This window comes from Mercenaria mercenaria, chromosome 14, assembly GCF_021730395.1.
Source record: "Mercenaria mercenaria strain notata chromosome 14, MADL_Memer_1, whole genome shotgun sequence".
In the NCBI taxonomy this organism is placed as follows: Eukaryota; Metazoa; Mollusca; class Bivalvia; order Venerida; family Veneridae; genus Mercenaria; species Mercenaria mercenaria.
In genome coordinates, this window is record NC_069374.1 from 18150113 (window position 1) to 18176603 (window position 26491).

The 26491-nt window shown below is 33.2% G+C and overlaps 1 protein-coding gene across 2 annotated transcripts in view; it reads right to left on the bottom strand.

The window, feature by feature from the left end:
* The window catches only part of LOC123526495 (uncharacterized), a 51448-nt gene that overhangs the window by 8431 nt on the left and 16526 nt on the right, over positions 1 to 26491 (bottom strand). Inside the window, exons 3-24 of one of the 2 annotated variants that reach the window (XM_053522994.1) lie at positions 24395 to 24421; positions 23630 to 23752; positions 21837 to 22039; positions 19335 to 19496; positions 17729 to 18381; positions 16850 to 17058; positions 15491 to 15667; positions 13294 to 13458; positions 11952 to 12073; positions 11345 to 11521; positions 10307 to 10465; positions 9651 to 9800; positions 8267 to 8366; positions 6542 to 6639; positions 5797 to 5931; positions 5289 to 5531; positions 4301 to 4745; positions 3352 to 3443; positions 2858 to 3091; positions 1876 to 2046; positions 902 to 1059; positions 319 to 640 (exon numbers count right to left, since the gene is read on the bottom strand). In XM_053522994.1, coding sequence (XP_053378969.1) covers positions 319 to 640; positions 902 to 1059; positions 1876 to 2046; positions 2858 to 3091; positions 3352 to 3443; positions 4301 to 4745; positions 5289 to 5531; positions 5797 to 5931; positions 6542 to 6639; positions 8267 to 8366; positions 9651 to 9800; positions 10307 to 10465; positions 11345 to 11521; positions 11952 to 12073; positions 13294 to 13458; positions 15491 to 15667; positions 16850 to 17058; positions 17729 to 18381; positions 19335 to 19496; positions 21837 to 22039; positions 23630 to 23752; positions 24395 to 24421 — 4325 coding nt within the window. The remainder of the gene's footprint in view (positions 1 to 318; positions 641 to 901; positions 1060 to 1875; positions 2047 to 2857; positions 3092 to 3351; positions 3444 to 4300; positions 4746 to 5288; positions 5532 to 5796; positions 5932 to 6541; positions 6640 to 8266; positions 8367 to 9650; positions 9801 to 10306; positions 10466 to 11344; positions 11522 to 11951; positions 12074 to 13293; positions 13459 to 15490; positions 15668 to 16849; positions 17059 to 17728; positions 18382 to 19334; positions 19497 to 21836; positions 22040 to 23629; positions 23753 to 24394; positions 24422 to 26491) is intronic. The other variant, XM_053522995.1, reaches the window with a different exon arrangement.

Below are 26491 nucleotides of genomic sequence, written 5' to 3' on the forward strand. Positions count from 1 at the left end.
TAGTAAATGAACGGTTGCCATAGAAATGGTGAAATTAACAAAAGGGACAATAATTATTAATTCTCTCTCTTTTGGTCCTACAAATCGATTTGGCAACATGAAAAAATCGACGAATATTCGGCCGTACCGTCACTGGGTTTTATAAGCAACAGTTCTGTGGTTTCCTCATGATAAAAACTCCAAACGCAGTTCTTATCTTGAATGTACGTGTTACAAAATATTCATACCATTTCCATAACTTTTTGAAAATATTTTCTTGTATGATGTAAGGACATAAATTAAACATATAACAGAGCAAAATCAAAATCATCTAAAAACCTGTTGTTTTGTAAACCGAAATGGTCCAACTTGTAGAATTGCTGGTGATACGTATTCAGGTTCGGGATTGAAATACATTGCATTAGCAAGCATGGTGAGAAATATATAAGCAAGTGCGCAAGACACTCTCTGGACTCGAGTGAAGGTGCTTGTCTGAGGTCGGTACAGAATAGATATCCACATGTGGTTTTGAGAAAATCTTTCCCTGAGCTGGTAAAAGAACCGGGATTCGAACTTTATAGGACGACTGGATGGATTTGATGTTAAATGTGCGTCTATATTTGTTTCTATCGATAGCCACCTTTCAGCCACAAAGGTGTGCCTGAAACATATTCAGTATATCAATACATGAAGAATGAAGAACAAAAAGAGTTTACATTTTGGATTTAATCTTAAAATATGCTGACAAAACGTGATCGAAAACATTTTTATCTCAGGTTATTAAGAGTATGTTAAAGAAATAGTAAACTATTTCATTTCATTTCAAAATATTATTGATCGTGTGTTGTAGCATTATTGATAACTTTTTTATTAACAACAAATAAATAGAAGAGATCCGTTTCTTATCTATACATGGACTTACACTGTACATGTTTTGATATCATAAATGACGATTTGGTTAAGATACCATCCAGCTTGTGATTCTCCACTATTATCGTGCCAGATATAAAAATGTTGCAAGTCACCAAGGTGCGCATTTGTTGCAAGGAAAAACGACATAATGCTACCAGTGGTAAATTCCTGGCGAAGACAGAAAAAAAGTTTAAATTACTATTTCTTGAATATATTTGTTTCCGTTTCCTTTACATTTGGTTTCTGCTGATAGGAGTCAATATTGTTAATAAGTTATACACAGCAGGTGAGAAAAAAGCTTTTACCGAATGAACATCAGAAGCATTACTTTATTTTTGGTATTTTCAGGAGTGAAAGACAATATAAAACAAACAAATTTGTTAAATTTTAGTTCTTGTGTTTTAAATGTTTTATTCAGCGCGATACTCTACTTTGTTTATTTTTTAATATCTGTATCTGGCTGTAATTGCAACCATCTGTGTAAACGTGTGCAAGAGTCCAGCTACTGTATTCATGTGTACAGTTTCATATGCCAACTGTTTCTTGTTCTTTGAATATGGCTTTACCTCATGTATTTTTTACTACTAAATAACACCAGTTTTACCCGCGCATCGCCACGAGCATTTGCCAAAACCACACACAAAGTCTTGACGTCGGAACGGTAATACCCGAAAACTGAGATAATTTATTTTACATTTTAATACCGTAAATGTAGACTGCACATCTTCATGTTTCTGATATGTAGTATATACACTTATATCATCATCAATGTTTAGTTTGTAATTAGTTATTTATAATTTATATATTCATTTTACCTAACAGTGCAAATTATGAAGAAAAAAACAGTGATATTTTCTATAATAATCTACCATTATGTTCTGATAAACACTAAATAGATCTAATGCGAAATAATTGAAATATATCCAACAATTTTACTGTTATAGTGCTGTCACTCAAACATGTATTTAAATATAAAAATGTAACCTCTCTGACACCGTCATACAACTCTCTAGGTCCAGTATTTCCATTTGTCCCAGTTAAGATAAAAGCGACACGTGACCTTGTTCCTGCTCCACGCCTCATACCAGTATACACTTTAAGGATATAAAAGTGTTGGTCAGAAACAAAATTATCTCGAAGAGGTGTGATGCCCCACTGGAAGAAAGAAGAAATGGTGGTTTTGTACTACATTGTTTATTATTTCTACTCAAAGGTTTTGTACAAATATACTGAAGAACGTTCTTCTTTAAATTTGTTTACTCGGTCGAATGTTTCAGGAGAAGAAACGTAACAGTCCTACATTTTTAGTCGGAAGTTGCATTATTACTCGAGCGGAAATGCTTAACTACCTGCAATCAAATGATTAAAGCGGAACAACACTCATTTCATCCATTACAGCAAAAGCTTCCGAAACTTTCAAACAAGTTGCCATACAATCTCCTAAAAGTTTGTATTTAAAATAGCTATTGACTTATTACGCCTTTTATAACTTAATTAAGAAGTTTAAATAAAACAGCAAGTAATCCCAGGATTCTAGTCGTTATTAAACAAAACTTCTATGTTGTTTCAGAAAATGAATGGAGAAGGGAGAACAGGGACATATGTAAAGGACACAATGACCTTTAAACAATGCTTTGCACTCAAAACATTGTATTGCTGTTTTGCTGAAAAATGTCTTCCGTGTTCATTTTCGATTATTTTGCATGACCAAGGATCTTAGAAAAAGATAATTTTTACCAGCTCAGCCGGTTTAATATAGGAACGAGTTCAGCTTTGAAATCGCATACGATTTGCAATCTTAATGTCTATATTTATTAAAACTTATAACATCTGCTGTAAACTATAATTGACTGTAATTAAACATAGTTATTTCACTGTCACTTCAATAACTCTAAAAGTCTACTATCTAAACGGAAGTTAAAACAAAGATTCAACAACATGTTCTTCAAAAATATGTAAAGAATACCTTTAATGCATCTCGCTTGTCCAAACTAACTAAGATTACAACTGCTACAAAATATCCCACAAAAAGGACACTTAATGTACCCAATACAGCAGCCTGGTTTAAAGGAGAGAACTTTAGCAATACTGCTGAAAAGTCTATGGAGTTTGGTGCAGCGAAGAAAGAGTTAGAAAACACCAGATCAGTGACTTCCCGACAGAAACAGGACACAAGATCTTCTGCTGGTTTCCATTCAAGCTGAAATATATTACATTAATCATCACTAAGTTATTGATACAAAATCAAATAAAAACTTTACATGGAAGTAAAATCATATTTCCAGATGAAGGTTTCAGTGCAAAGTTTCTGCTGAAATAAAAAAACACGATGTTTTACGGACCTTTATATTAACCTTTAATATAATTTGATCGGAGTTAACTTAGCTTGTATCTGCAATCGTAATCATTGTGATGAAATAGTAATAATAATAATGTCTACGCTAAAAATGAGTAGTTTACCTGACACTTATCTGTATGCCATTTTCTAGCTTGTTCTTCCCATGTTAAACATCCGACCGTAACAATTGTCAAGTTGTATGCAACATTTCTCACTGAATGTATAATATATTTACACCTTCATCATTCTCGTTATGCCGCTGATACTTTGTTATTTAACTATTAAAATAAATTCTTAGACTATTCAAGAATTTCGCAAAGCCTTTGATTTTCCTATGGAATTTTCAACTCTCAAGCTTAAGTTTTGATATATTCAAGACGTGGATGGTTTTCTTTAAAAAATTCAGTTGACTATAAGGTGTCTCATATACTATTACTTATTTCAAGATAAATGCTTATTTGTTCATGCATTTACTTTGCAGTTGCAATCGATTAAAATGCTCTACAACAAAATGGGATCTTTCAGGATAATTGGCGGAGTAACTTTCTTCTATGTCAAAGGCCTGAACGAAATACAAGACATAATCTTATTCCTATATTGGTGTTGATGATCGACAACTGAAACGGTTCCCTGTATGTATAACCAGTTTCAATTTTTATCTGTCGCACGCCCTGTCCCAAGCCGATAAATAGTACATTATATTTTTATGATTATTACCATTATTGTCTTTATTCATATGGGACACTTAAAAGCAGATCGGCACAAAAATTGACTTATTTCAATGAAATCCAGGAATACTTATTAATAAGTAAAAAGCAATTTGAAATATGGCATACATTTTTAGAAAGTTCAGGAATTTGTATTATTATTATAACTGGAATATTTTTGCTGAAATTCAAAGCCCTAATGATACGATCATACACAGTAAATAACCTGTTATAACATTCGTACGTGAACTTTAACCGGAATAAATATTCATGTATTGTCGTTATGACCATTTTCTGCGTTTCAGAAGTAATGCTATTTTGACATAATCAAAAGTCGAACTGGTGTCAGTTTAGATTTACTTACTCGCTCCTGGTAAACTAACGGCCAGAAATGTTAATCCTGTGTGCTTTTTCATCTTCTCAGGCTGAATACATATCTGCCAATTATTATCTCTCTCAACATGAAATGTGAAGTCGTAATCAATTATCGATGGAGAGGCATGAAACTTTATATAAACTAGGTAGCTAGTAAAATTATATCGACCTATTGGTAAAATAATCATGCACAGATCGTCTGTTGACTTCTGATAAATAAATTTATGATACATAAAATCTGATACGTCCTCCTTATCAACCACGGGAAGAACGTGCACTGGGTCAGGAGTTGTGATTCTTTGCTCAAAGGTCATGAACCCAGGTGTGACACGTTGTTCTGATGATTTGATATCGATTCGAAGCACCTTTGATGTGATATAACTAGATGTCCCGTCGTTATCATACATGAACACATTTTCTGGAAATTCAAATGCCTGAAAAAGATACATAGAAAAAGGCTGAAAAGTTTAGAAGACAGATTAAACATTCTTATTAAGCATGAAAATGATTTTTGAAATTTTATTTGATACAAAGGGTTTTTAGAATCGAGCCAATTTTAACAACAGAACAGACGAAAATCACATCAACATTTTTGTTATAAATTATTGTAGATTTGGACATAGTTGTGATTGAGTTACTTTCGCTGATGTCCGCGAACAGTGCGATACGAGATTTTAAAATAGTATAGAATATTAACACGCATATTATCTGAAAATAGTGAGGATTTTTTATCAATAAGACTTTGAACAATAAAAGTGAAAGAAAAGTTATGCAAAAATATCCAAAACTTCATTAGTTAAATGATGCAAAAATTAGTAAGATTGAAATATAGCTAGATGTGACTTACATTATCCATTTGTTGGCATTTTGTTCGGAAATTGGGCTATGTTATGTTATGCTAACTAAAAAGAGCATGATAACTGGCTGCAAATATGTGCATTTAGCCAAGTAAAATAAATATACAAATGTTCACATACTGACACTGAAACTGTGTCAAATATATTTGTACTGCTTTCATTTTCAAGTGACTTGTTGAGGCCGTCAATTCGGAATTTAGAAGTTGCAGTCGCCGTCATCTCAGACACAAAATAGCTCGTTTTCCCCTTCTTAATTAACTGATCAGTACGGGAACTGTTTTGATTGCTACAAATCCTGCACAATTTCAACTGATTTTGGACTTCTTGAGCTAAGTCAATTGCCATGTGTGCCGCTTCCCTTGCCTGCAATATTAAGTGGTATAAAACGTCGTTATTATCATTGTAGAACATTTGAAATGATATTTGCGAAAAACCATCGTGCATCATCTACGAGTACATATTGATAAGATACATTTGCATATATTAGACAAATAGACAACTAGCCATGGTCTGAAGAAAATCTAGAAATAGGTATGTCATCTGATAGAACTGAAAAGAGATTTATCTGTGTATAAAATATATATAATTTGTAACACCACTAAAAGGTAGAATAACATAAAAGTCAAACTGTTTGCTTTTTGTCCTGCGTGTTATATTTAAGTCGACGCTGCATTAGTGTGTAGAGATATGCCCTTTCGTCCGGAGATAGCTCAGAGTTGTCAAGGCTGATATTCTGTCCCAACGCCGACAACATCTCATTGATCTTAGCAAAAACAAATAAAACTGATATGTTCAGATTGATATATGTAACTTTATAACCTTAAATTCACAATAAAAATATCTGTATTATTCAACAATGTCCTTAAACACTCTTACAAAATCATTAAAAAAAATAATGTATTGTTTTTAAAACAATATTGCCATGAGCTTTTTTCTTGTATCACGGGAATATTCTTGCCAAACGTCCTTTTTTACAAACATTTCAAAGTAGTGCTTGATAAATCGTTATTGTAAAACATGTTAAATATAAAATACGTACAATAAAAACAAGAGCTTATCTTGCGAAAAGCATAGAATCTGATTCTAAAATACGATCAATTGTGAAATTCTTTGTAGAATATCATGTTAATCGGATATACATTTCCAAAATGAAGACCACCCTAAGGTAATTTAGTTTTTCGTCTTGCTTTTGCATTTATAATATTCAATGCTTCTATGGAATCTTTTCGTTCTTTTTTTACTCATTACAGCCAGAAGCATATGCATTTCAGCCTTGCTTGAGCCCTATAGTTAAAATAAAGTAGTGTTTGAACAGTAAGTATAACCAGTTACGACATATTAATAGATAAACATATAAATTTATGACTGCTTACTTGCGACCTGCCTGACACAAGGTCATCAACTGATCGTATTTCTACAAAATCGTCTGGAATAGAAGCTTGAACAATCGCTTGAAACATGTAGTATATTTCTGAAAATAAACTACGAGGTCTGTGACATAACATAAACAAGCATTGACTAAACGTTTTATGACAGTTCGAGATTTGTGCCACATTTGTGTCAACATCAGCAAGAAAATAAAGTTCTTGTAACGATACCCTTTTCACATAAAGAGATAGACTTCACCAACAGTTTTCTTAATATGTAAGAGGAAAAAGGCATACTCTATCAACAGTTTTCTTAGTATATAAATAGGATATCAATAGTTTTTTTTAATATGTAAGAGGAAATAGACATGTTTTATCAACAGTTTTCTTAATAAGAGGAATTTATCAACAGTTTTCTTAATATATAAGAGGATAGAAACAGACTTTTTCAACAGTTTTCATAATATGTATGTGGAAAGAGACAGATTTTATCAACAGTTTTCTTAATTTATAGAAGGAAAGAGAAGTTTTCTTAATAAGAGGAAAGAGACAGACTTTATCTTAATATAAAAGAGGACTTAAGGTCAAGTTAAGTTGGGGTTGTGTGACCTTACCGTTTTAGGACATTTTATGTTGCTATAGATTGGTGTGTATTTTAAAAGTATTAGATTCAGTGGTTAATGAGAAAACGCTATACACGCAAAACTGTGACCAACATTTTATGGTCAAAAAAGGTTAAAAAATGTTGGGATACGATCATATAGGGTATATACGTGGGAGGATTTGTACTTTTCGGAATTTTTAAATTTTGATACAATGCTTAATTCTAATTTCAGACGTCATAACAGCAAAAATAAGCATTATGACTGCCGGATGTAGAGACTAGGATAATTTTGCGACTCACATATAATTTGCATGAAACGAAACCTTATGTGTTACTTTTCTGGTCTGATATTTAAAGATATGATCTTCTTTAAAGAATGGCTATACGGAAGACAAGATCACAATGGTTGCTTACAAAAGGCGTCATTACTTAAGATTTCAAAGTCGCTTTTTCTTATTAGTAGCGAAGCACATCCATTTAAAATTACTTTTCTGTTTTCAAAGTCATGACAATCTTAAAATTTTACTCCCTTTAAGCCTTTATCACAAATGTTCACTGATTTTACTCCCTTTAAGCCTTTATCACAAATGTTCACTGATTTTACTCCCTTTAAGCCTTTATCACAAATGTTCACCGATTTTACTCCCTTAAGCCTTTACCGATTATTTACTTCAACTGAAATACTGCCAGCTTAGTCTAATTTAGCGCCATACTCTAACAATTTAAATCATATGAGAAAAAGACCCAAATATACTCTTTAAATTTGTATTTCGAAAACGGCTCAAAACATGACATACGGTATTGACGAACGCAGATAACATTTCTGTTTTACTCAGTATTTATTAAACAAAATTTATATTCTGTCTAATATGGCGCTATTTGACCTTCGAGGGGGCGCATTCATACTTTTGGTGATATTTTTATTAATGTATGTTCTCATCCAAACAAAAACATAAGTAAACATGCATGATTTATGTAAACACAGATTTTTTGAGAACAGGTAACAGAAAAAACAATTCAGTCGAAACTAGGGTCCTTATACTAAACAAAGTCAAATATTTATCATGAATTGCTTACACCAAACGGGATTCTAACGAAATAATAAGAAAGTGTTAAACTTTGTTTACCTCCGGATGATGTTTCAGTCTGAGCTGCCGAGTCTCCGGTTGTGTTCTGAGGCAGCAGTGCACCAAATCCAACTATCCGTGCCATGTAAATGAGATCTATCTGAAATGTATTTTATCCGCTAAATTTAGGTCGCTGTATTAATGTTAATGACTCAGTTTTATTAAATTTTCTTCTCCAAAGATTACACATTTCGAAGGCGGAGCTACATGTACCGTATTTCGACTCGGTATTACTGAAGTTTCTCGTCCATTTTGAGCTCATTAAGTACATTCATTGTATCCAAATGACAGACTTCCACTCAGCCAATGCTAGATGGGGCGTAAGGATATTGCACTTTTCATTACATGTCTTGAACACACTAGGTCAAACCGGGTCTGCAACTGTTTTGCTAAATTGTGTTCTATTCTTAAACAGATCTTCTTATAGATTTTCTTATACAAACATTTCAGTTGTGTACTTTGATGCAGGATAAACATTTTATATCATTATGTGTGTAAACAAAGATTTAGATATAGTTCACAACCATTTTTAGCAAGTTTTTTAAATTAAATAAGATTCCCGATTTGTATGTGTGTTTAGGCGGGGATAACTTTTCTTTACACTGTCTTGTGACTTTGGAACATGGTGTGGGTAAGAGTGAGGTTAAGTGCACCATAAACCAGTTTAAGCTCCCCAGTAATGATTTTGCCACTGACCGTTCCAAGGCGGTGCCCCACTGTGTTCCTTTATTTGTTTGTTTTGTCCCGTGTGGGGTGTGTGTGTGTGTGTGTGTGTGTGTGTGTGTGTGTGTGTGTGCTGGGTGTAGGTTTGGGGAGGCTGCGTTTACAGAACGTGGCTAGCAGTGTGTACATTGCCCAACTTTATAGTGCTGCTTCACTAGAATATCATGCCGTAGACACGTGACATGATACCCCACCCAGTCACATTATACTGACACCGGGCTGACCAGTCCTACTAGCACTATCTTCTTAATGCTGAGCGCCAAGCGAGGAAACTACTAGTACCATTGTTTACGTCTCTGGTATGACGTGGCCGGGAATCGAACCCACGATCCCCCGCACTCGAAGCGGACGCTCTACCTCTAGTCTACCGAGGCGGTGGTAACTGGTCTATTTAAACCTGTTGCTGAGAACGACAGTCAGACAACGTTATGTTAACTATTCTATTTCAAACTATTGATGAAGATTTATTTTCAATCCTAAAAGTTGCTATAACCGATAAACGAGTAGGAGTAGAAACTCCAAGTACACCAAGTGCAATCAGTGCCAGAAGCGGCAAGACAGGCCACATTTACTCTCTACAGGACTAGTCCGAAATTGATGATAGTGTTAGCACAAACTCTCTGATTCTTTAAGACTGAAATGGAATAATTAATGTCTTTACCATGCTATCATAATTAAGATACTGGGGCTTTGCAGCAACGTTTGTAAATGCATTTGTCACAAGTGATGCAAGCAGTTTGTCGCCGCTCCTGCTTCCATTAAAGTCTGTTTCAACTATATTCCGTGTAAAATATATCATTCTCATCATTACCTGAAATCATTCGATTAGTTTAAAATTGGTTTAAAAAATTGTGTAAAATTTCTTATTTTTATGTATATAATTATGTGAGAGTTCGCTTTCACGTGTGTTCAAATGACTAACATGTTAACAATAATAGCCTAGCAAAATTCAATTATGCTATCTCATGGAATGAAATTGTTTTTATTACCAAAATTTAAGACACAATCAAGACTTCATTTCAACTGGAAACAGGACTCTGCAATATGAATGAGTAAGAGACATTTTAGAGCGACAGCGAGTTAGAACTATCAAATATTCTGTAATGTCCTTACCATTTCAATAAGAAGTGCCGGTACATACAGTACAATCAACATACACGTGTACATACAATCACCTTAGCTAAACAGAAGAACTGTGTGTTGATCCGATCCCATGAAAGTAAAAGTTGTTTTGCACACACCTATGTATATATATCTTAACTATAACTAACTTAATATCATCCTATATCAATAAATCAAATGATAAACGTAACATACATCTTGTATAGCCAATGTTGCCGGATCTATGGTTTCATTGTCTGCATCGCTTATTACATTATCAAGATTTCCAACGTCTTTGTTGCCTTCAGCGTTCAGATCGATAACGAAGCCATCCGAATTTAAAACTCTTGGCACAGGAGGCACCCACGTTCCAAGCTTTAGAAAAATAAATGCACCAGTGCTGATCACGTAAAAGTATTTATCTTCATTGAAAATCAGTATGCATTTCATCAAAACAATATTAAGTCCGGCAAATATTTTTTGTGTATGTTTTTGATTGTGATTTACATTGGCACGTAATGTCTAGCGTTCTGGCAGGTTTTCCTTTTTATAAAATTAACGAATATCATATATTTCATTCACATGTTAGTAATATTTCACTTAACATTTAGACACAATATGGGACTTTTGTTTCAAGTAATTAATCATTAAAGTTTTTAGTTGTATGATTTTTCAGAGTAAACATGCGGAACATATCGTGCAAATATGTGAAACAACTTCACAAACAAGACACATAGTGAATAGACCTGATGAAGAATTTTGGATGCACATCCACTTTTATCAATAAAATATCAAGAGTTTTGGTCATTATTGTTCTTCGGTATTCAGATGTACTCCGTATTTATTGGGTATTTATATTCAAATATCCGATAATAAATAAAACATGGTAAAAACCCATTTAGATTAAATAAGTTATTGAAAATGATGCATATTTAAAATAGTACCCACTTTTTTGTTGTTTTTCTTATATTTTTTCTGATTTCTATTTTTGGGAGGGGGTAGGTGGGAGGGGGAGGCGCGGATACATTCAGTAAAATTGCTCTTGATATAATTCAACTCAAATATACTAGCGGTAACAACTATATCTCTGATAAATATATTGATGATATTGCGCTCTATGTGTTTTCGGTGAAATGATATGTCTTGGAAAACAATATGTGATTTTAAATAAAAGATTGGTCAAATTCACTAAAACATTAATGCTAATACATTTGCTACTATTAAAACAGTTAAGAAGGAACTGCATAGACTCACGTCAACAAGATGAATATTGCTGCACACTGCTGAAACAAGGGAAATCATCATGTCACTTTTACCCATATCTCGGAGTTGCTGTTCGTCGGAGGGATAATCAACCTCAGTATAAGACCGGATAATAACAGCACCATCTTCGTGTGGTCCAACGTCGTCAACCGCAAAGGCTGGGTTCGCCTGAAATGCAGAAACCCACATCGTTAAAGGTTATGTGATGCTAAATCAGCGGCGTAAACCGCTCTCCCAATGAGAGTTTCGCATTAACTAATGCTGGTTTGATTCGAAACCAAACGAAAACAAATCAGACGTAATCACATTCCCTGTTCAGAACGTTTAATCCTTATTATTGAAAATATCTGTATCCATGTCTCTTCAGTAACAGGTTTCATGAAAATATATATTTCGATTATTACAGTTTCGATTTATTACAGTTGGACAAATAACATTTTAACAGTTCTTGAAAGTGAATATAAAGTGAATATAAACTTATCCTACGAACTGTCTGTTATATAACTCAGGCTATTTGATAACAGATTTTGGGAAAGTAGTTGATGTCATCATATATACTTCTATCAAAGCAAGTATGAAATATTATTAAAATACTCACAATTACTTTAAGAGCTTGTTGGTTATAATTATTGAAAATATCTGTTACTTGGATCAGCAATTCGGTTTCATAATTGTTGTCTGGATCACCAACCTTCAGTATGACGTACGAAGTTTGTGATCCTGGTGAAATAAATGCTTAATTACAAATATATAACTTTTTATACCGGTATGAACTGATCTACAAAATACAAGATTGCCTGCAGAATAATAGCAATAATTTGAGATCGGTGTTAGATCTTTAAAGTGCTTTCTATAAAGTATATTTTTACTTTCAGTCGTCATTCATAGAAAATACTAAAGTACCCATCGTAGGAACAATATATAACAATATATGTTACGATATTTGAATAACCTTTTAAGCGATTCAGTGTACATTCTCGATATTAAATGCACAAGAAACAGTATTTACTACTTTTAAATTATCTGTATAATATAATGTAATGTAAAATTATTTTTTACAATCTATTTAGATAATTTATATCTGAAATTACATTAAGATTATTGTAAAATAACATGCTAACAATTAATAACGAAATATCAAATAACAGAGGTTTCGAATTTATTGGCATATCGAAAATATATTTTGCCTTTGACCACTTAAATACACAAAAAATATGGTAAGACATACTGTAATCTAGCCAATAAAATAGGCTATAAAATAGAAACAAATTATAAATTTACATACTTATGCAACACAAATAACACAAGTACATGGTATTAAGTAAATACAGGATTTTCCTTTAAAACATAGATTCTTTGATAGATTATGCAATTTACAGTTTTATTTTACTACTCGTTGACATTAGATAATTAAGTTTTTATATACTAGACCAGTTAACAATAATGACTTTTACAAGAAACATATCGAAACATTGAATAACAATAACAAACAAACAATAACAATAACTAAGTACATGTATGTATCAAAGAACAATTATTCTTTTTCATAAGAAATAACGAAACATTACAAATAAGCACAAACGTACAACAACAATAACGTTATATAGAGGAAAAAAAGTCCAGCTGTACACGAAAATCCAAGATATTGGTTATAAACATGATAAATATAAAACATATAGTAAGAATTATGGGAAAAGAAAATATTGTATCAATACTGTTAACAACCTGAATAACAAAACACTGAATAACAATGAAAAAATAACAATAACATGGCTATATAATTTAACAACGTTTTACATGTCATACAGGTAATAAAGCGTATCTCGCTATTAATACTTTTTACATTGATTTTGTTCTTTTTCTAAGCCCGTCATTTAACTTGTGTTTATTTCTCATTATAGAAGGCATCATTAAATAAGAATATCCTTTTTCATGCTTACTTGTTTGCAAAATTGGTTCTTCTTCTACGAGCGCACCCACAGTTCGTTGCCGTACCGTGAATGATAAAATTGGGTTTACATCAACCGTCGGTGCATTAGGTATAACGTCGTCATATTTTCGCCAGGACGTGCATGCAAATGTCAACCAATCACGTGCTGATGTCACTAAAAATAAAATTAAAAATGGAGGGAACAACAACAAGTATACTGATTCCATATTACCACTTGACTTGCCTGAACGAAAGCACTTATTTTAAATATTCTATATTCGTTTCATTGAAGGCAATCCAATAAACTCAGACACTTTTCAACCTGCCTCACTGCCACATTAAATAACATAAAAACAAAAAATGCATCATATCATTATTGTAGATATATTTACAATTTCTCGTTTCGTGGTGATCGCTTTTCTTAACAGCATCTCGAGCATCACTACTCAAAAGAAACCCGCCAGATCAAAACATTTTCAATTTTAAAAAATGTCCAATAGCCAACAGTACTTGAAGACACAGTGCGGAATGCTTCCCGTTCAAGAATGTTTATCATTAACAATAATCATATTGGACCAACATTGCAAAGGGAAATAATCATATACACGAAAACAGTTATAGTTCCCGCATAATGTATTTGCACTCAATGTCCGGTGTCACTGTGTGAACTATAATTTAAAGGGACGTGTTACACTTTGTGAAATTTAATTCACTAACATTTTCAGTTTTCTTCTATTATATATAAATAAACCTGTACATATAAGTGTTAAGCAACGATAACAATAATCCTTATTACTACAAACTGATATAGGCACATGTAACTAGAGGGAATAAGAATATAAGATTCTTCCACTGGTTACAGGTGCAGATGGGAACTTCCGGCTCTCGGGTAACTGTTTAGGCGGTAATGAGGTTCCTACCGAGTTAACGCCTAAACAGTTACCCGAGAGCCGGATATTCCCATCTGCACCTGTAACCAGTGACAGAATCTTTTTCTTGCATACCGATATCAAGATATAATAATAAAAATAAAATCAGTCGAACGGCTTTCTTTTTAGAACTATTTCTTATAGCAGCGTATTTAAACAAAGCGCGGGAAATTAACGTCCGTAAACAGGAAAGACGTCAGGACGTTTCAAAGACAAATAACAATGTTTAGTTCCGGTTTTGTTTTATCAGTTCTAGCGTTACGTTATGAATTTTTGATAAAGAGGAACTGTCAAGGTATTGGATTTTCATTCCGTTTTCCGAAATAAAACATAAATAACTACATAAATTTTCTACATATGTGTAGTTCGTAATACGTCATTTAAAGCACGAGAGTCATCTTACACCCCGGGGTGTAAGATGGATTTTTCCAGCACCAGTATGCAAGAATGTCTAATCCACCATCGGTTTTTGAATAAGGCTTACAGGTAGGTAATATATGCTATTCCGGCTTCAAGACAATCAGTTTTGTTAACTATATGTAGCACTTTTAAGAAACACTTCAAATGTAAAAAGACCTTCTATCCAGTTTTTATACATCGAAGTGCTGCTTTAAGGCATAATTCCGTAAGGCTATACATCAAAACACTGAATGTAGTGTAGTTCGTAATACGTCATTTAAAGCACGAGAGTCATCTTACACCCCGGGGTGTAAGATGGATTTTTCCAGCATCAGTATGCAAGAATGTCTAATCCACCATCGGTTTTTGAATAAGGCTTACAGGTAGGTTTGACCACTGGACTCAAGCTTTTGATACGCTTAAAAACACCTTGTAACTAATTTGTGCATGCTATCTTTCAATTAATTTTATGTCCTTATTCGTGAAGTTACATATAGTAATACACCTTCAACGACATGAAACAAACATTTAAACAAGATCTCTCTTTGTCTTTTGTCATTGTGTGAAGAGTTTATGAAATTGCTTGAACATTTTCAATGCAATGGCCGGAATAGCAGGTATACGGACAAACGGAATAAATACAGAGCTTTCGGCAAAATGCCTTAAAAACGAAAGTAATATATGCTATTCCGGCTTCAAGACAATGAGTTTTGTTAACTATATGTAGCACTTTAAAGAAACGCTTCAAATGTAAAAAGACCTTCTATCCAGTTTTTATACATCGAAGTGCTGCTTTAAGGCATATTTCCGTAAGGTTATACATCAAAACACTGAATAGAATGACACACCGACTGAGTATTCAGTAATTATACCACTTACCATTTGTTTTACCAGATTCTAATTCGCATGTTCCATCGGAAGGCACATGATTTACTGTCCTTATTAACTCCGCCACGGATGTGGCATGAGATCGACTTGAAACCGTGACGGTAATCTTGTATGTGTATCCTTGAACTAGTGAGCCATTTCTTATACCTAATGAGGCTGTGTTTAAACCTACAAAACATTACGTTTATTCCTTCAACGAATTTGTGTTTGATATCAAGATACCTAATGAACGGTCACCGTTATAGTGTTGTTGTTATCATTACGTCATCAGTCGAACAACAAGATGTACATTCATATTAAGTAATAAATATAGGTTAAATCTGAAATGAAATCTACGGAAGACTTTAATTGTCTGATGTCTGGACAAATCACTCTATGTTGTCCAAGAAAGACATATTTCCAGATTTAGACTGTGGCGTTGAATAAAAATAAAATCTAAAAATGACTCTTTTCAGTTTGAATTGAGAAAAAATACTTATGAAATGAATGGCAGATATGAAATTGCTTTCATCTGAAACTCCATCGCCTATCATTGCTGATATTTTGGCTTTTGTGATATAACACAAGTCTATGTTTAGCTTACACGCTGCAAATTATGTACATGTATATATCCCATTATTATGCTGTTACAAAACACTCAAGTATGTAAAAGTATTTTCAATTTAAGAATGATTTTAGTTACAGTATAATAATGAGATATATGATTTCAGTAACAGCATAATAATGAGATATATTTATAATCTGCAGCGTTTAAGCTAATCATAAACCTGTGTTATATCACAAAAGCCAAAACAATCAGCAATGTTAGGCGGCGGAATTTCAAATTAAAATTGTACGTTGACGCCATAATTTTCTAATATATACATACATTTGAATTGTTATCATTCTTTTCAGTGTTGTTCTGATCTACATTTGCGGACAAGTTCATATTCGAAGACAAAGGGTGCTTAATGTAATTCTTATGCGCTAGTCTCAAATAGCGGTTCCTGACACCATTTAGGGCAATTGAACATTTTCAGTTTAAATGATGATCATTCTGTTGTTTACTGTGTTGCTGTATGATTTCATTGCGGATTGTCTATATTCTCTATGTTGTTTTCAAAGTTTTTATCTACCTAAGAGACGTAAGATTCCAACATTCTGCAGCAGTTCTTGAGAAGTACATAAATTTTGAATACTTCAAAATTAACCAGCCTCTACTTAACAATATATGGAAAATGCTAGTCTCTACAAAATTGAATGCATCATAATAACCCCATTAAACATTGATATAGTTCTGCATTTTTTTTAACCACGAAAACAGCTATCAGAATACAAATTGTTATGAAACATATGACTTTGATTTTTTACCTGTCTCCAAGTTAATTGCTGAATCTGGTGTTGTATATGGTGGTAACGTTGCTAGTTGCTGGGATGTTAATTTAGTTGTATTCCAAACAAGGATCGACCATGTGTAGCTGAAGTCCGTAGTAATGGTACCAACCGGAAAGTTCACATCAAGCTCAACTTTATCGTAGTAAAATATTCGGTCTCTCCCAGTATGACAGTTATACACACATCTGAAGAAACATTAACTTATCCTAATATTCAGCAGGTTTCTAACTTTAATTGATTATATTAAAGTTTTATACAAATGCTTAATTGATCACGTATCCCTGATTGGGTCTGTGAGAAAGGCCGAAACGTAAGATTGTTCAAAGTAATTCAAACCGCCGTTGTTAGTCATTTGTTCCAGTTTACTTACTTGTACTTTAAATTCAGTTTTACTAGAGAAAAGTTTTATTTTTTTAGAGATAAAGTCTGCATTGTTTGCTTATGATTTTATTCCTATAGAAGTGTTTTCTTGGAACACAAGAAGATACTTATATAGATGACTATATACCTATCCTAGTTTATGTAAGAACTATGTAGTACCTAGGCTGAATAGTTCGTAATGTTTTGCGTGTAAAATAAAACAAGATACAACTATTACTCATATATCTATAATTATGACATGCAAAGGTACTGAAATATATATATTGTATATTCTGTACGAGCGTGTGGGTACCGAAAGTAGCAGTACGAACTCCCCTACATCTATTTCGCAATGAATATCAAATAAATACATGCAGTGAAATTCAATTATATCAGATCATATGGCACTTCATATGGCAAAAGACTAGTTTTGCTTACATGTAAGCGTATTTAACTTATACTTCTCCCTTAAACAATTATACAAGTAATACCTACTCTATTGTCATTGGAAGGACGTTGTCCATGAATTGAATCACCTGCAGTGCTGACGCCATTCTTGTACCACGTGACAGTGTAAACATAGCCATGCCATACGACTTCGCAGGAAATAAAGATGTGTTGACTTTTAAGACAAAATCAGTTCCGCTCTTGACCATATGAATAAGTCCATTTGAAGGCAGCGAGTTATGTGGAAAATTTCTCATGAATGTCTGTAAATCTTTGACAGTCAGGGTTTTAGATGTTGAATTAAACACTGCAAATGACCATGTGGCTTCCAGTGGCGGTAAAGAAAGTGAAGTATTCAAAGGGTCATAGGATTTATCTGCATATATCAACAGCTCATCCCCTCGTGGGACGTTCAGAAATTCACCCCCGGAGATATGTGCGTTAAGTTCCGGATCAACCACTCGCAGCACAAAGGAATCTTCAACCCATTCATACTCGCTTATTGTTGGAAACAGAACTTCTAAACTCACAATATAAAATCCAGTTGTGAGTGTTCCCGTCTGTAATCTTAGTACGGAGGTATTCGGTTGAGTAAAATTAGTAAACGCAGCGAATGTATTATTTTCATATACTCTTGTTATTCTCCAGTTGATATTAGGCGATGTGCAATTAGATTTAGATATTTTCATGAAACTGTTAATCTGAAAATAAAATAGCTCAAGTAAGAAACCTTTAACTAAATGCATGTTGTATCTCTAACAAGACACGCACACATACTGTTGAAATCCAATATATCGAACTCGCTTACTAGTATCTCAAAATAATTCAAAAACGTGCAGCGAAATATTATTTCTAATCTGTTATTCCAGTTATATTGGCGATGTGCAATTAGATTTAGATATTTCAGAAACTGTTAATCGAAATATAATATTAGCTCAGTGCATAGAAAACCTTACTAATGATGTTGCATCCACAGACACGCACATACGTTGAATCCAATAATCGACTCGCTTACGTATCAAAATCTCGTCAACCTCACCAAAACACGTGCGCAAAACATCATTAAGTCCGATGACAGTATCTCGAAGAAACGTTGGATCCCTTGAGTTCGAGAAACCGAGTTTCAAGTGTATATGTATACAAGTGCGCGTGCTGGAGGGAATTTTTCGAAACATTTGTAGCGTATGTGTTGTTGAAATGCAGAACATGTTTATTAGACACTTCTAAAACTTTGTTTTGACGTTCAAAACAGTGAAAAGTTACTTGTAGCAGATCGGTTATCAATCAATCGGACAGATTTACTACACGTACACGTTGGTATAGTAAATATATTTGGATGTCTGTCACTTAACTTATGCTCACAAGATGTCACATAGATAATTCGCTGGTGATCAGCAGAACTATCTATCGAAAGAGCAAGAAACACAGATGCCGATATTATGAGCTGCGTTCATGGTATTATAAAAAAAACAGCCTGCGTCTTTCATATCTTGCATCAAATGAGTCTCAAATTAAAACACCATGTCCATGTACTAAGCAAAATCAATAAGAAAATTGTAGGTTTATCATTCATGAATATTTGAAGCACTTAAACGTTTACCGTTTTAGTCACAACGTCAAAACAAACAACAAATTAGCATATTCAATATACTACCAAAATGGGCTCGGATGAAAAGTAAACCATTGGTGTCTGGAACTTGCTGTGGACATCGTCAAAGAAATTGGATGTTTCGAAACACTCTGAATACCGTTCCGGGCAGATTCCAACGTCACCTTGCATAGACTTACAGTCTATACCCACTTGATATATTCCGAACTGTAAGGTGAACCAGAATAAATATTAAAAATTGATTTAAACAGATGTCTGTTGAGATGGGAATACAACCTAATAATTATTGCATATTTGCTGCAAGACACTCCTTTTTGACATGGTTCATTTACTTCAAAACCACGGTAACCTTGTTCGAATAGTTGTTTGCTAATTCCAGGTGTTTATGCATAAGCTAAAATCTGGTTAGATTTGTTTTCGTATAAATCTGGCTTCAAGTCACATCAACACAACTGTAATTCATATGGCGACGTTCAAGCTTTTCATGATGGAGGGAGACCCCAGGTACCACACAGATTATTTCTAGCACGGGCAGGCACCTTGGTAGAACAACTGACCTTCCGTAAGCCAGCTTGATGTATTGCTCACATAAAAGAATTCTACACACCAGGGGCCGTATTCATAAAGCATCTTAAGTATAAGTTTTGACTTAAGTTGAAGATTTGACTTAAGTTTGTGGTGATTTCAGCTTAAGTCTAAGTAAAAAACTTAAGTCCTATTCATAAAAAAACTTAAACTTAAGATACGTAAGAAATGACTTAAGTCAGAAAACAAAATGGCATCGTGAGTATGATTAAAATGTTGTTTTTTAGATAAAAACACTTTAAACCTAATTGTGCATGTTTTATCTGTCTGAAATTAATGTTGTCTTTTTTAATGTTTTCGTCCACAATAAAAGCCAAGAATTACTTATTAAGTTGTTTTATGAATAACAAATATACTTAAGTAAAATAAATTTCTTACCTAAGTAATACTTAAGTAAATAATCAATTCCTTATACTTATACTTAAGTTTATTTATTTTGTTGGATTTAACGTCGCACCGACACATGATAGGTCATATGGCGATTTTCCAGCTTTTTTAATGGTGGAGGAAGACCCCAGGTGCCCCTCCGTGCATTATTTCATCACGAGCGGGCACCTGGGTAGAACCACCGACCTTCCGTAAGCCAGCTGGATGGCTTCCTCACATGAAGAATTCAACGCCCCGAGTGAGGCTCGAACCCACATCGATGAGGGGCAAATGATTTGAATACGGCCCCAGGTGAGGATTCGAGCCGTTAGTTGTGAGGGTCAAGTGATTAAACAACTCGGCCATGGAGGCCCTCACAATGTTATTTTAATCATCGGCTTAAGTTTTAATACCTGTAATAGCATATTAAAAGCATGTTATCTTAATAAAAACGAGTAAGGCAAAAAATCTTTTGAGGAGAGGTGTGGACGAATCAACCACAGCAAATAGGAAAAGAACAAATATATTCCTTTGTGAAAGGATAAATAAGCTTTAAGTGAAAATATGATAAATAGCCTAAATGCGGACTCTCATGCTCATTTTATAACACTTCAAAAGGTAAAAAGTAGTAAACATTTATTTTAAAATTCCAAATTTACATAGTAAACTATTCATGATAAACACGTTCAAAGATTCAAAGGAACAGAATGAGAGGAATTCCTCTCAAAGCTTAGATACAATGTAACGATGCGGTCAACTGAAATAACCTAAACACGCTCTGTTTAGAAAAAAAACCTGTCTGGTGTTCAGCCACCAATACAGGACTTATTACCAGATGCGTTATAATTGAAAAATACTGTAAATCACATTTCTGAAATTCTGCTGTTACGCCCGAAATCGAACCTGGCTTCACTCGAATGGAAGTCCAAGTGTTTTAACACATTCTGTGGTCCGCCTATATTCGTATTTACATCCCATACTGTATAAAATGCAGATTTAAATTCAGTATTGAAAGTCGAACTTACATCTGTATAACAAGTGTAACTTTCTATCTTTTTTGTATTGACTCTATAGTTTTCACTCATTTTTATTATTTTCGAAACATTTGTATAAGCGTATATGTTGTTGAAATGCAGAACATGTTTATAAAACATGAAAATTTGATCTTTGGAAACTTTAAGTGCAATCTGTTTTTTGTATTGAACATTATATTTAAATATGTACAGGGAACTGCACTTCAGCACCTGTATATTAGAAGATTACTCTTACATCTGTTAAAATAGTCTTTACATTGATATAGAAAATAGATCTTACATCATCTACTTACTGACAGAAAATATTTCTGAGATCTACTCAAAACTACAGTTGAAACTCGTTATCTCGAATTCCAGTGGATTGAGCGACAGAAACTCGACTTAAAATGATATTTCTTGCATGCATGAACTCAAAATTATCTTCGAGACACCCGGCGAGTTCGAGATATCGAGTTCCAAGCGTATATATAAGAAAGTAGTCTTTACATACTCGCACATACAGAAAAGAGTACTTGCGTCTGTATAGAAAGTGGAATTAATATATATATATAATTGTACTTACATCCGTATAACCATGATTTACGGCTTCTGTGTCATTTTCAAACTGAACCACAGAGTCTGTTGTTCCATCTCCCCAATTTACAGTACATGTTGGTTGGTCGTGTCTAGTCACACTTCCAGGCAGGGACATGTTGAGAAATACGTTTTTTGGTTGAGAAGACTTTTGGATTGATAGCGTCATTTTATAGTCGGTACATGTATATCCTGATTGTGAAATAATGAAAAAGTGATTTTTTTATCAACGGAAACGTGTGCTCTTCTCAAACACAATTAATATTCCAAGTCTGAAATAAGACCTCAATATGCTTAAATAATATGTGGTTGTCTTACAAGCCAAACATTTTGGTTAAATTGCACATATCAACGGAGCTCACCAGAACGTTACCGCAGTATGAAAAGTAATTAGTATTAATATATCCAAGTAGAAAAAACTTAAACATCAATATTGATTAGCAAAGACTTTGCGACGCCTTTATTTATGTGCGTCATTACAAGATATGGGTGTTACTCTGTTTGTAATTTTTGAAATTTGATCTTTGGAAACTTTAAATGCAATCTGTTATTAGGAAACTATGTAATTAAAAAGAGATGTGGACATGATTTAAAGACAACATAGTATCTAGGTGTCCAAAGAAGCAACTCCACTCATTATTGGTTTTAGGGGATATTTTGGTAGATGATCTAACGTGTGTTTACATGATCACGTTCTGTTAAAAATAAATTATATATATATATTTATACATGCGCCTTAAGATGTGAAATGTTAACTGTTTACAGCACTATTACGCATATTAATTAAACAAGAATTATACATGTTTTATGCTAGAATTGCGTTGATGGATTCTTACTCTAAAATGACTTGGACAATGGTTCTACAGTTACTATTGTACTAAAAGATATCCGTTAGTCCTACACGAAATTAGAAACAATACGTTTATCAAAGAAGATTCTTTATTCAAAATTACCAATGAGATGAATAGAAATAACATTAGTGTGTTGTCAAACGAACTGAAAATACCTCATTGACTATGACAACTGTTTCAACATTAAATTATTAGGTAAGCCTAATTTCCGTACGAATAATTATTGAGACGAGTAAGTATTTAAATTCGTTTTCATATTGTGAGTTTTTGCACATTTAACTGTAGATGATACCACGGTAAGATATCTATAGATGTAGGATCGCAATTAGATGAACGTGGCAGAGCATAGGGAAAATAAACACAATATGAACCGCATTTAACACGTATCTTTAAGAATTTAAACTTGGGAAATTTAAGCCATGCTTCATTTTTGTAAAGTCACTGAGTCAAGTTATCGTCCACGTAACGCACTATATATTGGACAAAATGATATTGTTGTGAAGCCTTTTTATGATGTATACCTTTTAAAGATGTATCCCACTAATTTTTAGGAAAAAGTACCATGAAAACTCTTATGGTACACCTTTGCAATGCAAAACAAAAACATTAAAGTTTAACAAAGTTGTTTGAAAAAGTACCTGTCGTATAACCATGTGTCTCTCAGCCTAAATTGCTTAAGGTGACAGCGACAGTACCGTTACAATATGAAAAACAAACATGTGTTACTATATATAGAGAAAGGTGTTTGTTCTTTACTTTAAAAACATAACCGAGTGACCTACTGTCTCTCTCTATATATAAATTTCAATACTTCCATTCTGATAGTACATGTTTAATACAGTTATATTGCTGGATGACCGGTGGAAAATTTAGGCCATGTTTTCACAACTTCATCTGCAATCTCACTTCAGTATAGTTTTGGTATACTTACTGTCTACAATATTCGATGTTCCTGGCGAATCCAACTCGTCATGTCCAGGAATAAATAGAGTTGATATCGTGCTTGTACTCTTATACTGGCTTTCAGAATGTTTTATGTCAAACGTCCCGCCTACTATTAGATGAGGAAATAAAGAATAGGTGTCATTTCATTGCCTGACTAAAAGTCCCCGGATTTTAGACCAGTACCTGGCTGTTTGTTTATAAGCACAATTATTTAAAGGACAAATAGGAAAATAGCGTTTTGAGGAATCGCCAGATAAAGCAATTCATACTTTTAGAGATAATGCGTAAAAACAAACCTTGCTGGAAAATGTTCGATTTAATGAACATACAAGTACAAACACAATACCTATGATATATAGCATATTAATTTATTTGTAGTTTGATGCAACATATGACATACAAGAGTTTATATGTTACAGAAATAGTCTATCAAATTGAATGCAGCGGACGCTAACTGATATAAAAAGTCTTATTATCAACTTGGCAATGAGGTATAACACGTAACGTTTTAACTATACTTACTTTCTAATATTGTCCCTGTACATCTGACGTTTATTAAGATGTTACAGGAATGCAAATAAGGTCTAAGATCAATATATTCAGCTCAACCATTTATGTATTATAATGTCATTTAAATGTCCTTGATACAAAGGAAACAATATGCTTATTGCTATATTTATATATTAACTCACATGTACATAATTATGTTTAAAGAAAAGAAATTCAATGTCTTAACACACAAAATACTTACCATTTTGAAGAACCTCGAATGGATCACCTGAGAAATGACAGAAGAAATTTGATTAATACCGTCAAAATGAGAATACGAATAATAAGTTTCAAGTTTTTGTAATATGTATAGTTTTTATTACTAATAACAGAGGGAGTTTTTTTTTCAATGAACAGTTTTAAGTAGGAACCTATTATAAAATGTAGCATTAAAAGAGACAGATTGTCTTTGTTAATCATTGTAACAGCTCAAACAAAGTACAATGACCAAAAGTATACTGATCTATATCAAAACGGGCATCATGTGACAAATGTTCGACAAGAATGATCTAACACTGAATACATAAAGCTTATTGGAAATGTAATTTAAGCACGGATCCATCATTTGAAAATGGCAATGGTTTTTATTTGCCCTTAAAGTATTTGTGGCTGTAAGGCTTTAATTATTCGGTATTCACGGTTTGTTTATTTAAATATTTGATTGCACTTTGAGGGGGTATTAAAAACCTCTTGCCGAGCAGAATCTAAACGATCCTATTTCAAACCAAATACTGAATAATTAACACATCCGATAATTTTCACCAGAGTGAAGACTTTCAATTTTAGTTTGTGTTAAACAATAACGAGATGGGTAAGCACTCTAACGTGATTTGGATTGAATAGTTTGCGATTAATAACAACGGAGCTTTATGAACCTAATTGAAAAATGAACACAAACTATACTCTGTTTTGCAGGGGATTTCGAATCATTAAAAACATTCCGTATGGCTTCAGATTTATAGAATAAAGTATTACGACAAAAGTATCTGCTCATTTCATTAAGTCTTAGTATTGGTTTGGAAGACTTCATCTATTTAATTTTAAAAATCGTCCTTGACTTACGTAAAAAAATAAACCCATTGCTTTATAACACTAACATTCTCTCGAAGACATTTTGAACAGTGAGGTTTTCATTTTTGACTGGTCTCAAAGCCCAGATTTACAACCTTATGTACACCAAGAACTGAAAACTGATCTACAGTACCCATTTTAACTTCAATAAATTGATAGAAATTGACCTCTTACAAATTGCTGAACGTGATAATATTGAAAACGAAAATACTATCATTATACTTGTTTCTTCGTATCGACATTCACCAAACGAAAGAACTTTATTTCATAATTTATTTCACAATCTGCCAAATGTTGTTCTCCAAAAGAAAGACACCTTGCAAAGCTCTCTAAAATAGACAGATTCTTAAAATAAAGAAACATATTAAAATTACATCACAAAAAATGTCACACATATTACGCCTCTTGAAACGGAAAGCACCTTGACCCAAGATTCATTGAAATCTTATTCGATAAAATCTTTAAAGGTTTGTCCATTATACATGATTTTATGAAGCCTGTACATTCAAATCTCTAAACAAAAATAATAAAGCTATCATAATGTTAGTGGCTGAAAATAAAAATCTACTTCTGAATCAATATTATTTTTAAAGAAAGCATACAACCACGGTATACTTCAATGTTTCGATGCCTTCAACCGTATAAAATTTCAAACATTTGAAACATATTATTTTATCACAAACTTCCCTTTAAAACACGGAACGGCGTTTAAATTGCATTAAATGTTATACATAGGGAATATTCTTGTTCAAATATGTGTTTAGAGTAAGGCATTTCATCACCTTTATTGACCTATTTTGTAGACGTCATAGGAATTATAATGAGATTTTGTTTTAATGTTAAAATGTTTAGAAGCTATTTAAACGTATAAACGTTTACGTAGCTAATAAACTGTTTAAAGGGGAAGTTAATTTCAATTTTATGCAGCTACATTAAAGGCCTAGATTCACTACTATATAAGTGTTCACCCCCCCTCCCCAAAATCCAATATACAACTCCCATCTTATCTGCTGCTTATCAGCGATTATGTAATAGCAACTTATTAGAGGGCAATTAGCACAGCAGGAACCTAACTAGACCATGAAGATGTGTGCAGTGGAGTTGAAAGAAATTGTTTTTTCTTCAGTAAATGTGGAATGATAATAATAATTATAATTATTATTTTGATATTATGTAGATATAACTTTAATGTTATAATAATAATAATAATAATAATAATAGAAATAAT